The 16,517-nt window shown below is 35.6% G+C and overlaps 2 protein-coding genes across 3 annotated transcripts in view; one reads left to right on the forward strand and one right to left on the reverse strand.

Annotated features, from left to right (window-relative positions):
• Positions 1-139: 139 nt before the first annotated feature.
• On the reverse strand, positions 140-14,625 carry taf13 (TATA-box binding protein associated factor 13). The gene is made up of 4 exons (XM_039744129.1): positions 14,444-14,625; positions 9,676-9,754; positions 7,251-7,348; positions 140-427 (listed from the first exon to the last, which is right to left on the reverse strand). Exons 1-4 carry the CDS (start codon positions 14,468-14,470, stop codon positions 257-259), a joined length of 375 nt encoding a protein of 124 aa, XP_039600063.1. The 5' UTR covers positions 14,471-14,625; the 3' UTR covers positions 140-256.
• Positions 13,348-16,517, forward strand: part of LOC120523130 (high-affinity choline transporter 1-like) — a 40,764-nt gene continuing 37,594 nt past the window's right edge. Inside the window, exon 1 of one of the 2 annotated variants that reach the window (XM_039744127.1) lies at positions 13,348-13,389. The gene's annotated coding sequence lies outside the window, so the exon portion shown is untranslated. The remainder of the gene's footprint in view (positions 13,390-16,517) is intronic. The other variant, XM_039744128.1, reaches the window with a different exon arrangement.

A 16,517-nucleotide genomic window follows, 5' to 3' on the forward strand; every position in this document is an offset into this window, starting at 1 on the left:
TTTATTCTGTTACTCAAATAGTGACAATAAAAACAATATATGGGGAAAAAAAATAAAGTAGAACATGTTTTGTAAAACTATTTTAATTTCATATTTCAAAATGTCAAAAAAAATTCAGCATGGCACATTTAAAACACAAAATAAATGAAAAACATGCAAAAAATCAAGATTGCCAGGATTAAAAAAAAACTGATTTGAAATTATAAAATAGGTTTCAGTTTTATACATGAGAATAATCAATAGGGTAGTCTGAATGCTAAGATCCATAATTGGCTTCATCAAAAGCTTTACGTGCCCTTTTCAGTTCTTCATTCATGGTTAAAAGATCCTTAACTCTAGCAAACTTTCTAGGGTCTTTTCTGATTAGAAACACTATGTCTTCAACCTGGACACGTCCCTGTCGTCCAATTGACATTGCTTTGTGAGTCTGTCAAAAGAAAAAGACTTGATTAGTAATTTTACATTGTTTTATTCACTTTTTGCAGTTACTTTACAATTTACACATTTGGATGTTTTGAAATCCATATTTTAACTACACCCTGATTAGTGTAGAGGCAGCAACAAATAGGAATACATTTTTTATATATGCACTTACAAACAATCATATTGTCTGTTAATGGATGCAACTGACAGAGCAGATTTACTTATCAACATTGCTGGTTCTGTGAAATTTTTTACCTCTATGAATATTTAACACTACCCACTCTACTAGATGCACAAGAACAGAATGTTGATTGCATTCACTTAAAAACAGAAGCAGCTCATGGTTGGTTGGTTAATAGCTGTAATGGGGATTACAAATGTTCAGAAATTAATATAAGCAGAAATGAACTGATTTAAGGACTGCAGAAAATACATAACAAAAGAATATTAAAAAGTGCATTTGTGATATCTTGCATTATTATTGTATATATTATGTCTTATAAGAATAGGTTTAAGTTTGTATTAGATATTTTTCAGGAGGCATGTTTTGCTTTACTGATAAGAACAGCTGTGCTTTGTTTCTTACCTAAGGTACCCACAAGTCTTTAGAAAGAAGTGTTAAATACTAACTCAGGATGTGAAATTTATGACGGAGGGATTGACAGCATGCATCGAAATGGTTTGGCAACGGTGACTCTGTTCAGATATTACATAAGCCTATAAGCCATCCTCAGCAGGAAAACCATATGAAACAGGTTCTGGAGAACTGAAATGACTGTTTATAACTGGTCATTCTGTACCCCATTGGTCCACTCATGCTGAAACACGACTGAAGGAACCAAGGGAGTTGCCCACACCCATTGGTCTATCATTTGTGACAGGAATGGTATAAGTTGGTCACCCTGGCCTACTCTTTTGCCATGAAGAGAAGACCACCTCTCTCCTTTTGCCATTTCTCCATGATGAATAAAAGTCTATCAAGACAGGCATGCTTTTTGTTTCAGTACTCAATTTAAAGGCCATGTGCTAGCAAAGAGCAAGTCAGACAGAAGACTGAGAGCTGTCTACAGATGCACTGCTACTTTGGCTATAATGCTGTTTTTGTCACACTCATGTTACTTACAATTTGGGCATATTATCTAAAAAATATAATTAAATGTGTACCTGACAAAAGTGATAACAGTATAGGATTTAATACATTTTGTTAAGGTCTACCCAATAAAGAGTATAAAGGGGAAAATAAGATTACCTAGGACCCTACCAAGACAAAATAAGGTTAAGTTGTTCCAATATACTTTTAAAAAAAAAATAGTCTAGGTCAGGGGTTCCCAAGACGTCGATCACGAAGGTAGTGCAGGTAGATCACGTTGCATTCAAAAAATATTTTTTTAAACGTTCATCTATCATATATCCTCCCTATGGCATTTGCCACTTGATTGATATAACGGACAGCCAGTCTGAGATCTCTTTTCTTCTAACACACTGGTCATTCCACACGCACGATCAAACGCATGAGCTACTGCAAAACTCCAGCTAATTGATCTAGTTAGCCTTCCAATTTATATCGACTAAAAAAGGGATTTACAAGAAAATTTGTTTGGAGAGGGTATGGGCTGGATGTGGAATTGGAAGAGGATTTTTTTCTCACAATTGAAGTGTCTTTGTCTGATCTGTCAATCTATCATTACTATTCCAAAGAAAGAAAATGTGGAAGGCACTTTCGAACTGTTCATAAAAACTACAAAACTGACTTCCTTCCGAAAAGTGATCTGAGAAGGAGAAATGACTGGGAACTAAAATCGCAGTTAATCGGACAGCCGTCATTTTTCACTCGGCTGAATTCAAAAGCAAAGGCAGACACACCGAAGCATCGTTCCGGGTGAGTCATTCGATCATTAAGCATAAAAAGTACTTCCAAGAGTTACCTCCTTGACTACATTATTCGGCTTATTTACGCGAGTCAGCCTTTTCCTACATGAAGATTATTAAATCCAAATACTGTAGTGACCATAAATGTATTGAATTGTTATTGTGCCACAAAGGTTATTCAGTTATGCAAGGTATGACAACATATATTTTATGTATAAAGTATATTCAGTGTGTGTGTGTGAGAGAGATATATATATCTCACTTTTAATGTAGGTAGATCATTTCGACCTGGTCATTTTAAAAGTAGCTCGCAAGCCGATAAAGTGTGGGCACCCCTGGTCTAGGTCTCCATATCAACAACATGGCACAGCAGTTTGCTCTATTACTGCTTGCCTGTTTGTGTAAAAAAAAAAACAAACAACAAAAAAAAAGTGCTTTCCAGCTTCACTCTTCCATGTACTTCCCCTTAGTTTCAACCGGAGTATGTGATTTACTATTTAATGAAAATAAATCTGCTGAGTCAATTTTATCAATGCCGTTGATGATTATGATTAAGACCTGGATTTAGGTTGCCAAAAAGCCCTGACTGGTCAAGACTGAAGAAACTTAACTCCATTAACCCATCATAATAGGACACATTATTTAGTTCTAGGATACATCCTCTGGTTGTTTCTGGTTGCTCTTCTCTGTAAAACTGAAAGAGCTACCATGTCCCTTTTGTAATGTGGTAACCAGAACTGCATAAAGTCCAACTATAACATTGCTTGATTTACATTCAACAGTTTTAACAATATAATCTAACATTATATTTGTTTTTAATTGATTCTGCTAAATGCCTTCATAATGGGAAACTGAAGTCAATGTCCAAATGTCAAAAAACATTGTGTTTTTCTACACTAAGCTAAATTTTCCAAGTGTTTACCTAATTTTGAAGATTGTCCATGTCTTTTCAATTGTTCAACTGCTGTCTTATCAATATCTGCTATTCCTCCAATTTCCTTTTACTTCAATTTCAAGTTTACTAACTATAATCAGAATCACTGTCATAACCAACCAACATCTACTTTGCTACTGATCTCAACACTTCTAGTTTCAAAATGATTTTTGGTGTGGTACTGTTTGAAAGATTTCTTGAAACTTTAGGTAAATGATGTCCTATGCTTTGCTTTTGTCAACTAATTGAGGTTCCCAAATGAAAAGTTTAACAATCTTCCTCTTCAGAACCCATGATGACTGCTACTTAGTATTTTATTTTTATTAGTTTTTCTATAATTTGTTTGTGGGACAGAATTAGGAGTAAAATTATGAATCAATATTTTCTAATTAGTTTATCAAATGAACAACTAATTTACAGGTCAACTGAGTGGAAACAGGCAGACTTCATTACAGCCATGCAGCTAGCACTGCACAATATAATTTTTAACATATTTTGGCTCTTACAATCAGCACCAAGTTGCCAGCACAAAGATTCAACAAACATAAGAACATAAAAAAGTGACAAATGAGAGGAGACCATACAGTTCATCAAGCTCATTTTTTTTTAGCTAATAGATAAGCTGTCCCAGTATCTCATGCACATTCTTCTTAAAGGTTGTCAAGGTTTCTGCCTTAACTACACGTCTCAGCCATTTGTTAAAGATTCCAATAACTCTTTGGGCAATGGAGTGCTTCCTGGCTTCAGTCTTAAATGCACATCGAGTATATGATTCTCCCTTAAGCTGCAAGAATTCTGCTGGATCTACAATGCCTTTGAGAATTTTGAAGAATTGGATTAGGTCCCCACCCTTATCTGTTTAACAACAAACAGGTTTAATTCTCTGAGTCTGTCAGAGTATGACATATCCTAAAATGCTAGACTTTACCTGATTGCTCTCCTCTGCACAGCTTTAAGTGCTGCTATATCTTTTTTTTTTTGCACAACATATTTTATGATATAACCTGAATATATATTTGCCTTTTTAATTGCTTCTGCACATTGCTTTGATAATGAAAATGGGTTAAAAAAAAAAAAAAGAACACAAATTCTTTTTAGAGCTTGATTAATTTACAACAGTGTCTATATTCTGATATTTATAGTTGACACACATGTTTCCCACATGTAGTACTTTGCTTTTTTTTTTTTTTACATTAGACTGAATTTTTAAAGTGTTCACCCAGTTTTAAAGCTTGGCCAGTTTGTCCATTTTTAATTATTTTTGCTGCTCCTTCAGTGTCTGTCATTCCTCTAGTTTTAGTGTGCTCTGCAAATTTCACAAGTTATGTCATTAATATAAATCAAAAAAAGTAATGGTTCAAGGACAGAACTCTGAAGTCCCCCACTGATGTTCTCATTCCACATGAAGCACTCTCCTTTTATCTCTTCTCTTTGTCTCCTGCCAGTTAACCAACTTGAGACCCAGTTTTTCAGATTACCTCTGAATTGTATAGCTTCTAGGTTCATCACATAATGCTACCCCATCAAAGGAAATTTCTGAAAATATAAAGAAGTTGATAATATCTATCAATCTGACAGAGGCGATTTGTAATACTCTGGGACTCCACTGAACCACAAGTACAGCCATAATCTGTAAATGGAAAACACTTGAAACAACATCTCCTTCATATTGGCTGGCCTGCCCAAATTATTGCAGGGGAGAAGCAAAAATCATTCATCATCCAAAAAAAACAAAAAAAAAACAAAACCAAAACGTTTTAAAAAATTGTAGGCTTCACTTGCCTCAGTAACAGACAGTGCTCATGACTACACATTAAGCGAGACAATGGGCAAGAATAAACTTCATTGGAGAGTAGTAATGAGCGAAACCTGTTGAATTTGCCCAATCTCAAGTTTGTCAAAATAGTAAATGGAGAAGTTTAAACTGAACTAGTTTGAGTGGATAACTTTGGAATTGTCTTTTAAGTGTCCCAGATGGCTAGGGAAACATCTGCGGACTATGCTGGGCCCGTCTTGGTGGCCAAAAATGTGATCTAAGCTGTGAAGCAGCAGTGCTCTCCACCTTGCCTCCGGGAGATAAATGAATAGAAATAAATGTTAGAACAGTAAAATTACTTGCAGACACAAAGCATTAATTCACTAAGGCTTGTCCACCACAGATTTGATAGCAGGTAATCCCACTCTCAAACTGAAAAACTATTTTTTTTTCCTCCTGGAGCGTTTGCTCATTCACTGCCACTGCTACCAAGTGCACAACAAATAAGTGGATTTTTCACTCCTTCCGGTCTGTATCAAATATACAGCACTATAGATAATACTATTAAATGGGTAGGCTCAGTATTACACATTTCACATACAAGTCCATACAAAAAGACATTACATTTAAGACACAAATACGCCAACCCATTTCCAGTTTTCATTTTGCATGCACAATTTATGTTTAAATGTATTTGAAAATTTTCCTTTCATTTCCGGGGTGTTATATAATCAGTGGGGTGCTCTCCCATTTAAACTGCTACAGCTCTTTACTGTCACACTGGCCTCACAGAACATCATGGGGTGCTAGGGGAAAAAAGTAATTTGTCTAACCTGACCCCAAGGAGAATTTCCAGGAAAATATTCAGCAAATAAGAGCATAGTTAAACATAGCTTATTTGCTGTGAAAGATGCATTTGGCAATTTTTACAGATCAAGACTACTGGAGAATATCAAGGCAGAAAACCACTGCTAACCAAAAAGAAGTTTAATTCTCATCGTTCATTTGCCAAGAAGCACCTGGACCATTCTCAAGTCTTTTAGGAGTTTTTCTATAGACAGAATAGATACAAATGGAACTTTTTGTCCTATTGTGTCCAGCATAAAGCAAATACAACTTTCCACAGCAGGAATGGAATACAGCAGTAGTAAAAGAAGGTGGCGGTAATGTGATGGTATGAGGATATTGTGCTGCCTCAAAACCTAGATGACTTGTCATAACTGAAGGGATCTTGAATTTTGCTCTGTATCAGAAAATTCTTAAGGTAAATATCGAATCGGGAATGAGCTGAAGCTAAAGCACAGTGGGGTCATGAGGTAACCCAAAAAAACAAACAAACAAACAAACAAACAAGTTCACATCAGAATGGCTAAAAAGAAGAAAAGTTAAAGTTTTTACTGAGTCAAAGTCCAGACCTAATCCCAATTACAGGTTATGGCTGTTTTTATGGCCAAAATCAGCTGTTCATGGTGAAAAAATCCACCAATACCCCTGACTTAAATCACAATGCTATTACAATAATGTGAAAAGCCTACAGCTGAATTAAGGAAAGCATTTGGTTGCAGTAATTAACACTAAAGGTAATACACAATTTACTAAAGTTTACGAGGTAATTTGATTTTTAAGCAGGTATTTTATAATGGTCCATTCAATAAATTACATAAAACACTATATATTAACTGTTGGAAGACCTGGAAACATTCAGTGAACAACAAAATCCAGTTATGAAGGGATTTATAGATCATCAGATTGTCTAATGTATTTTTGAAGAAGTCAGCATATACTATTTTGACATGCAATTTCTTATTATAGAACAATCCTTCACCTGTTCTTTTGCACATTATTTCTAATATAATTAGCAACAAAAAAGCAAAACCAAACAAATACTCTCAGGACAAACCATTTATATAAAAAACGAATTACTGGATTAAGCCAGTTCAGGACATGAATGGTTGGACAGAGGTTAAAAAAAATCTTCACTCGTGCTGTAAGGGACTAACCAAGTATATCTAAAATAGGAAGAACAGTCAATGCACATTTGGTAAAAATTATCAGAATTAATGATAGAAAATGTTATACAAACTGCAAGCAACATGTAAGCACACTGGAATTGACTATGTAAATCAAATTCTAAATTGTATCAAAATGCAAAATTTAATATCTACTGATCATTAGACATGAAATCTTAAAGAGTCATTTATCAATTAAATGTAACAACTTAATTTTTTTAACATTACAATAACCTAATGCAATTAAACAAAAACTTACCATCTCTGTGATAAATTCTATTACTAGGTCCTCCAGAATATCTACAGATTCCGTGTAGGGGTTTTGATCATCACCAAAACCATACATCATACACCGCACTGTAGGGAGTATAAACAAAAAATTTCCACAAATTTATGAATATTTTACATGTATTTTTTACAAGAGAAGTACATTTATTGTATTTTATAAGACATGTCACTCAGCTTAAACATATATACAGTAAGTTTGCCTGGTCGATTTTCAGAAAATTGTTTTGTTACCTGATTTTTTCTCTTGGTTTATTTTTGATTCCTGAATTATTTAAATTGAGGTGAGAGGCATGAATGAACAGCTCTATAACCATGAAATGGATAAGTGTGGTAGAAACTAAATAGACAGACGGTCAATATTACATAACTGGACAGAGCAGAGAAAATCTGATCTGCACCCACAACTAATACTCATAACAGGCCCATTTACCTTACCTTGCATGCATGTCACAGGAACATTTTCAGGTTTTACAGAGACTGTAACTTGGAAGGGAAAGAGAGGCCCCTGGACCTGTGAGGTAAGAAAGCTGACCATTCTGCCACATCACCACTCCAGAATATCAAAATGTTTCTGTAATTTTCAAACTAATCACAGTACTTCAATGGGTCTTTCTGAAAGCTAAAATGGTGAAAATGCATACACCTTTGGACAAATTACATGTTTATGTAAGAAATCCAAAAATAATAAAATGTGATAAGCAACATTAAAAGTTCTGCATTTGCCAAGTATGTTGTTCCATGCATCAAACACTGAGAATACATATTAGTAATATACAAACCTAAACATGCTGTGCAGAGGAGTGGGAAAGGTCAATTTTATATGCAAGTGAAGTATTTTAAAGCTTTATGCGACACTTCATTTAAGAGTTAGTTTATACTGCAGATAAATGCACAGAACAATCACTAGACAAACTGACACAAGTTTTTTTATGAACAAAATAGTACAGTAAAACCTCGATTAACCATCAGTCTCTATTAAAAATCATGGCAAAAAAACCTTGTGCTTGTCAGCGTCTACCTATTACTACTTCCACATGTTACACTGCAAGCTATGCACATGGGAACAACTCTCCCTTTTGCTAGCATGTAGTGCTTCTCTCCAGCACCACGTGTCTTGCTGCATCTTGAAATCACAGTGTCAGTTACACACCTTCAGCTTTTCTCTTTTGTTATACTTAAACTACTATACAGGGTTATGGCCAATAAACATATGCATGTGGTGTTGGAATTGTCACAAAAAAATGAAGTTATTAAACATTTATGAAACAGCACAAGGGCATCAAGTACTGCTTCAATTTACAGAGTAGTTAGAACAATGGATATAAAGCGTGATGCTGACGAAATTGAAAACCGTGTCGAAAATGGAAACCACAGATGGTAATGTTATTCTTTATTAATGTTCTTCTGCATTGTAATTTTCTTTTTATATTCTGTTGTTTTACATTTTGTTAATATATTGTGATGCGCTTTGCGGGAGCAGAAAAGGCGGAATGCTGTGTAAGTGCTAGAAGTGAGTGAAAGGCTTCTGTTCTGTGAGGGGTGGATACGCCTCTTAGGAGGTGAGTGACAGGAGAAGTTAGGAGAAAAAGGAAGGTGAAGCGGACTAAAGTTCTGAGTAGGGAGTCAGTAGACAATAAATAGGAGTGTTTGTGGTAAAGAAAAAGAACGTGAATGGCAGGAGATAATTATTGGTAGGGAAAACTTTCTTTAGTTGTTTTGGAGATGTGCTCTGTAACCCAGATAATGGATTATAAGACAGGGCACCGTTTGTTATGGAATAAAGACTCAAAGTAAAATGTAGAAAACTCCCATAGCTTTGAGTTGTATTTGCTTATTATGCTGGTCATTACAATACTGTATAAATTAATATTGTTAATATTATTAAATTATGCCAATATATTTTTTTGTAAGTAAATATGACTATTTGCTAAACTAATCTACTATATATCATTTTTAAAGTAGTTGTTCTGTCATCCCTCTTTTCTCTTATCTGTCATTGCCTCGGTCCAGACACATGATGGATAATCGAGGTTTTACTGTACTTTTGTTTTTATGTTTCTGTTTTATTATTTGTTGTTGTTAATATTTTTAGGATTACTATAAAACCACAGTCAATGATTATTCTATATTGCATACAATGGGCAGGTCTTCTAGTTTAAAAATAAAATAAAAAATAAAAAAAGGTGGGGGTTAAAGGTATTATGGTGTATAATGTTTCACAGTCTGTTTAAACTGCTACTGTTACTTGAAACAAAAATAATATTCTTTACTAAAAATTAGTGAATGAAGTATGACAAAAAGTAAACAACTTAAAAAAAAAAAAAAAAACTATTTGTACAATTTTTAACCCTGGTTCCATTGATTTAATTCTAAAGTGATAACCTAAACAATCTTACATTCTTTAGAGAAGAATCGTTTTCTTTTTCCTTGTCCTCCATCAATGCCACCTCCCACCTCTTCAATATCTTCTTCAAACTACAGGTTGTAGAAAAAATAACTTTGTTTTTATGCAAGCATACAAATAAATCAAATAAATACAAATACAATATTCCTTTCAAAAGATGCACCAACCACACAAATAACACACCATCTTAAAACAAAATGTAATTGAAACACTGGTAAGCTTTATTATTACAGTGACATGAAAAAAAATTCCCCTTTCTTGGCTTCCTTTACTTTTGCAAATATTTGACACTGAATATTTTCAGGTCTTCAACCAAAATCTATTATTAAATAAAGGATCCAAGAGTGAACCAATACAACTTCGTCAATGTTTCTCAATAAATGTCCAACTCTGTTAGAACATGTTTCCTGTTCATGTACTACACTGATTTTCCTTAAGTATTTAGCAATATTTTAGCAAAAATACATGTGTTTTGTATGTTGTTTGCATATAACTGGATGACCTGAAATGTAGATTGGGCAACATAAGTAAGCAGAAGTTCTTTCATGGATATTTTTGATATTGTTCGGCATTCAGTATTGGTCTCCAGAGACTCCAGTTCTATCAGAAACATTGTTATGTCCATTCTCAGTTAAAACAGGAGATTAAAATCTTCTGCTGGCCATCACCATGAACCACATGGGGTAAGGAACATATAAAAAAAAATATCATTTTTGGATGGATTATTCCTTAAATAATAGTATCTCAGCCTTACACTATTTTCTACATTAGTACCAATATTTTTAGCTAACAATCTATTCATCTTCTTAATCTGTTTATCCAGGACAGGGACATGGAACAGCCGAGAACTATCCTGGCAATTCTAGGGTGTAAGGCAGGAACAACACCTGGACAGCCAAATTAGCAAAACTAACTCACTTAACCTGCACGTTTTTGGATTAAGGGAGGAAAATCCACACTGGCAAGAGAAGAAAATGCAAAATCTAAACAGGGCAAACCCAGAGACATGAACCCCTGCCTCCTTACTGCAAAGCAGCAGTGCTGCCCTGAGCTAATGATGCACCACCTAATAAATACTAAATTGGTGATAGCGATTACTGGAGTTCAGAGCAAAGTATGGAGAGAAGAGTGTAACATTTAATTTCCAAAGGTAACTAGTCAAGTGTGATTTAATTGACCTCGGATTCTTTTACGGTCTGAAAATGTGAAAATAACTAAGTAGTAAAACTAGAAGGTTGATAATGTCATATCTTCTGTTTTAGCTCTATGCAGAGTCATCAATTAAATGTGGTCCTTTTTGTTGCAGATGAATACATCTGCATTGCACTGTATCTAATTTTTTAAAGGAAAATAAATTAATTAATAAAAGTATCTGTTGCTGTATATAAAGAGGTACTCCGAAAAAGAAACAGGTAGTTTGGAAAGTTATTTTAACAATATTAATTTTCTCAGCTATTCATCCAATCATCCATTTTCCAACCCGCTGAATCCGAACACAGGGTTACGGGGGTCTGCTGGAGCCAATCCCAGCCAACACAGGGCACAAGGCAGGAACCAATCCTGGGCAGGGTGCCGACCCACCGCAGGACACACACAAACACACCAAGCACACACTAGGGCCAATTTAGAATCGCCAATCAATCTAACCTGCATGTCTTTGGACTGTGGGAGGAAACCAGAGCGCCCGGAGTAAACCCACACAGACACAGGGAGAACATGCAAACTCCACGCAGAGAGGACCCGGGAAGTAAACTCAGGTCTCCTAACTGCAAGGCAGCAGCGCTACCACTGCGCCACCGTGCTGCCATTTTCTCAGCTAAAGGGAGATAAGGCAATGTTTTAACATTTTGTTTGTTGCTTCCTTCAAATTGCAAAAATGTAATTCTGACAGATCTTTAAGGTTTCTTGTAATTTTAAATGTTTGATATTGAAACAGTTGCAAGGCAGTCAGTGAACAATTATTTTGAGCAGTCTGTCATTGAAGACAACTCACTAAGAAAAGTAGGCTTCGTTTTATTCAAGGTAATTTTGGGTCCAGAGATGCAGTGAAAGCCGTCTAACAGGCTTAACAAAACTGAATGTTTACAACAGTTAAATGATTCATCTGACATCATCTAGAACATATAAGTAGCCAGAACCAAAAAAATAAAGTCTTTTCTACATGATCTCCAACCAAACTGTGCATTAGATTTTTGACACCAAGATCTAATCCACTGGACTATAAAGACTAAGCAAGACAAATGAAGTGCTAGGGATGCTCCAATCTGGTTTTTTAAGTCAAATACTGATCACCGATTTCATGTTACTTGATCAGCTGATTCTGAAAACAATTTTTTCCCTCCTGTTTATCCCTTTAAAAAACTTTTTGCCCTATCCTCCTCCATAACCAGATACACAGAAGCCTTATGTCCTATTAAAGTGTACAAAATTGTATTCAAATGCATTATTCAAAGTAGCCACCTTTTGCCGATATAACAGCCAAACTGTGTTAACCCTTTTGATTCAGAAGTAGACACTCTGTGCAAGTCACCAACTCTGCCTCAAACAAAAGAGCCCCAGATCATCACACTTCCTCCTCCATGTTTGACAGCTGATGTTACACACTGAAGAACCATCCTTTCACCAACTCAATGGCATACAAGCACCCTGTGTGATGAACCAAAGATTTCATATTTTGATCCATAAGTCTTTCTTCCATTCTGCAGTAGTCCACAGATGGGTTTTTCCAAGACCCTATTTTGTCCTTTAAGGAATGGCCTTTTTCCTGTCACTCACACAGTCAAACATGCCACACAAAGTCTCCTCTTCACAGTAGAAACTGATACTTGTTTTCTTCGACCACTGTTATGCTCTGTTTGAAGCTGTTGTGATTTGAGGCTCCCGTTAAACAAGCTGGTGACGCTCAGAAACTTGTCTTCTGATTGGGTTGTGACTTTGGGTCTGTCAGATCTCTTCCTGTCACAGCTTCTTCCAGTTTCCAATTGCTTTTGGATTGTATAAGATATTGTACTCACTGACAGTTTGATTATTATTTTTTTTTTGCAATTTCTCTTAATGAAAGGCCAGACTTCTAAGGATAATAATGCTTTGTCTCATTTAATTTGTTTTTGTGCCATTATCACTGGAATATTGCCCAAGTAGTACTTCAGAGGGTGTAGTAACACAGCCTGTTCCAACTGCTTTAAGACAGACACGGGTTTTTAAGTAATCAACAGAAGTTGGGACCCCTGTGCAATTTTTTTGCTTCAACTTGCAAGGATTAATTTACTTTATTTGCTGCAAAACATCTGTAGGTTGTAACCATTTAGCTGTTCCATTTGTAATACAGGGAGTCCTCGGGTTACAACGTTTCGAGTTTACAACACTCACTCCCAAAAATTGAGGCATGAGTGTTAGCATCGCACTTACTACATGGCCGAACTTGTTTAGTTGCGCACAGCGGAAGAATACGCAGTAATGCAGCGTGGGCGAAATAGTTTTGTTGCGCACAGCGAAAGAATACACAGTAATGCAGCGTATGAGTGAGGGAGTTGGCAAAGTAGTTCTCTGTTGGGGGTTTTGTTGCGTGCGGGGGAAGTGTTCTATTTGTGTGGCCCTTATCATGGCTCCTAAACGAAAAGTCAGAGTCTTCAGATGGTAGTGCTTCGAAGAAGAGGAAAGCCATAACGATGGAAGTGAAATTGTAAAGAGATCAGAAAGAATAAAGGTAAGGAATTTTTTACACTCATTTTTGTCATTTTTTTCTGTTACTACAGTACAGTATATTTATGTTCTTTTCCTTTTTCTGTGGCTTAGCTGTGTTTTTATGCTCTAGATTATGATTTTGCAAATGTGTTTGGATAGGTAAGTGACTTAGGCTAGGGTGTGTTTCGACTTGCACCAAACTTTGGGTTACATCACTGTTGTAGGAACGGAACTGTAAATGTAAATTAAACTTTACATTTAACCCTATGGCAGTTTATTGCTTACCTTTTCACCATTTTTGGTCATTCATCGTTTTAAAATTTGAATAAAAACTGAGGTGTTCTAAAACTTTTGACTGGCAGTGTGCATGACAGCCATGACTGATACTTTTCCATGTTTTATGTATTTTGAAATTAAACACCATCCACTTTGTCAATATAATGTTTAAAAAAAACTTTTTTGGATATAAGCAGTTCCCACCTTTTTTTGCTTCTTAACGCCGATACATTGTGACTACTCTGAATCAGAATCGGTTTTCTTCGCCAATACCTAATGCATTCGCCAATACCTAATGCACAGGAGTTTCACTTGGTAGCTTAGGACCTGCTTATAACTGAACACACTCACATACTAATTACATAAATAATAAATAGAGAGGCGCATAACACTACCAATATAAAGGAGATGTGCAAATGAAATCGTGTGTTTGCAGACGCACATAAATGTAATATTTAAACCCACTATTAACACATTTTGGAAACTAACAGAAACATTTGCTTAACGAAAACCTAGCGTTTGGGTGTCAAAGACGTAAGACACAAAAGTGAAGTCACGATACGGTCATTTCTCAACATGAATGCGTGAGATTAGTTACAAGACGGTATTATGTTTGAAATGAAGAGTATTAAAAAGTCTTCCACTTTTCAAGACAATAGTCTTTTTCTTTTGCCTGGTCAAAACACACTCGCTAAAACATGCCCGCTAGACATAACTTCTATCAAAACGGAACCAGCAATGCAGTAGCAAAGAGACAAAAATGAAGCAAATCGACTCGGTAATAATTAGTGTCTACTCACTCCTCCATCATCATCTTCGTCCGCCATTCTAGTAGCTTGGGAAATAAACAATACTGACGGATCACTCGGTAAACTTGCAGCTTTTCTACCAACAGGCAAGAGACGAACTCATATGAAAATATAAACCACTTGCCGGTGCCCCCGACCGGATAAAATAAACTAATACACGCCTACAAATCTTTCCGAGGGTCAACTACATCGTAATACTGCCATCTGTCTTTGGGAGGTTGAATAGATTACGCCTGCACACGATACGAAATGTTAGTAGCCTGATATTGAACGAATACTATTCTTCAGCCCGTTACCGTAATGGTCAGTAATAGGGCTATTATGTTGGCAATAGACACATTTGCACTTAGTTCTAAGTTTGGCCTAAGTGTTATTTCCTTTGCGAAAAAGTATTAAGTTGATAAAAAAGTTGTATATTTTTATCCAGGGTTATTTTAACTTTTTATTTCTGTATTGTTTGAATGTTTAATTCTAATGTTCGTTTTTTATATCGCATAGTTATTTCTATTTTAAGGTTTTTTTGGCATTTTTATTGGTAGTTTAAAGAGATTTTAAAACTCTAGTTTTGTCAAATACACATTCATATGTCACATTCTCAAATACAGAATACAGATTCAATAAAAGTAGTCTTTGCTTTGTTATGAAAACACTCTGATCATAGACCATCATCGTATTGCACTTTAGAGCACCTACATAAATATAGCAAACTTGTCAACTATTTAAACACTCAAATCTATCATTATGTTTTTATGGTGTGACCAGTGCTGTTTTAGGATAGTGAGTTAAAAATGAATTACTAAATGAATGGTTTCACCCAGGTCATTCCTAGTTAAGAGTGGGCTTAAGGCCCTTCAACAAACAAGGTCCCCCACTGACACAGTGAAGTTGAGTGATGGGAGATGGGCACTAAAACATGTATGTTGCTTGGAGGCTTTGGTCTATACCAGGGATGAGCAATGTCGGTCCTGGAGAGCCAAAGTGGCCGCAGGTTTTTCTTCCAACACACCTTCTTAATGAGAAGTCAATTATTGCTGATGAAGCACTTATTGCTTAAGTGTAACTTTGATTCTTCATTTTAGTGGTCTTGCTCGTTAAGGGTCCCCAACCTTAATTGCTTATTTCAATCTTAAACAGCTGCATTCCCTGTTTTAATGGCTCCTTATTAGCAATAAGATGTAAATGACAAAGCTGCCAGCAGTTCTCCATCTACCTTGATTCCATTTACATCTGTGTGTATTCATCATGCACTGTTGGATTTAATAAAACACTTAATAGAAAAATGTGGCAGACTGACAATTATCCATTTAAGGCTTCAAATCATTTGGATGATATCTTTGGAAAGGAAAAAATCTATGCTATAAGAACCTTGCATTGCAGACTAACAATCCATAAAATTAAATAAGGTCTGAGATTGGCAAGGATTAGTTTCTAATTAAGCAGTTGGGTTGGAATGAAAACCTGTAGCCACTGCGGCTCTCCAGGACTGACTTTGCCCACCCCGGTCTATACTATACGGTATACCGTAAACTATGTATATTGTAAACTGCAGATGGGTAACCCAGGATTTTTATGGATGAATATTGTAATGCCACTAGATCAAAATTTTGCATGTCTTAGTACAAGATTCTGACAAATTTTGTAATACTTTATTTTTGCTATGGTAGTTAATAGGTAATGGTTCACACAATAAGTTCATTCAGAGAAGGTGAAATACTAAATTCCTTTATCATGGTAGTCCGTGCAGGTACTATTTAAGAGAGAAACTATTTATTTACTCAAGAATCCCATTACTTGCCCATTCACTGCAAAATAAACCAGATTTTACCAGATTAACAAAAGCATAGAAGCTTTGAAAAATGTCTATTTTACCTAAATTATATCATAATAAATGCCCGATTGTGGTTGATGACAGGGTAAATTCCATATCTAGGACTTGCTTTCTGGCCAGTGTCTAAAGCATCTTGTACAGTCAGGAATGCTCTTCAATAATCCTGGTCTTGATCCACCAGATTTCCCTCTGAAGATGTCTTGTATTCTTGAACTCATAAGCCTCTGTTCCAAGTTA

This window comes from Polypterus senegalus, chromosome 2 (genome assembly GCF_016835505.1).
Source record: "Polypterus senegalus isolate Bchr_013 chromosome 2, ASM1683550v1, whole genome shotgun sequence".
Lineage (NCBI taxonomy): Eukaryota > Metazoa > Chordata > Cladistia > Polypteriformes > Polypteridae > Polypterus > Polypterus senegalus.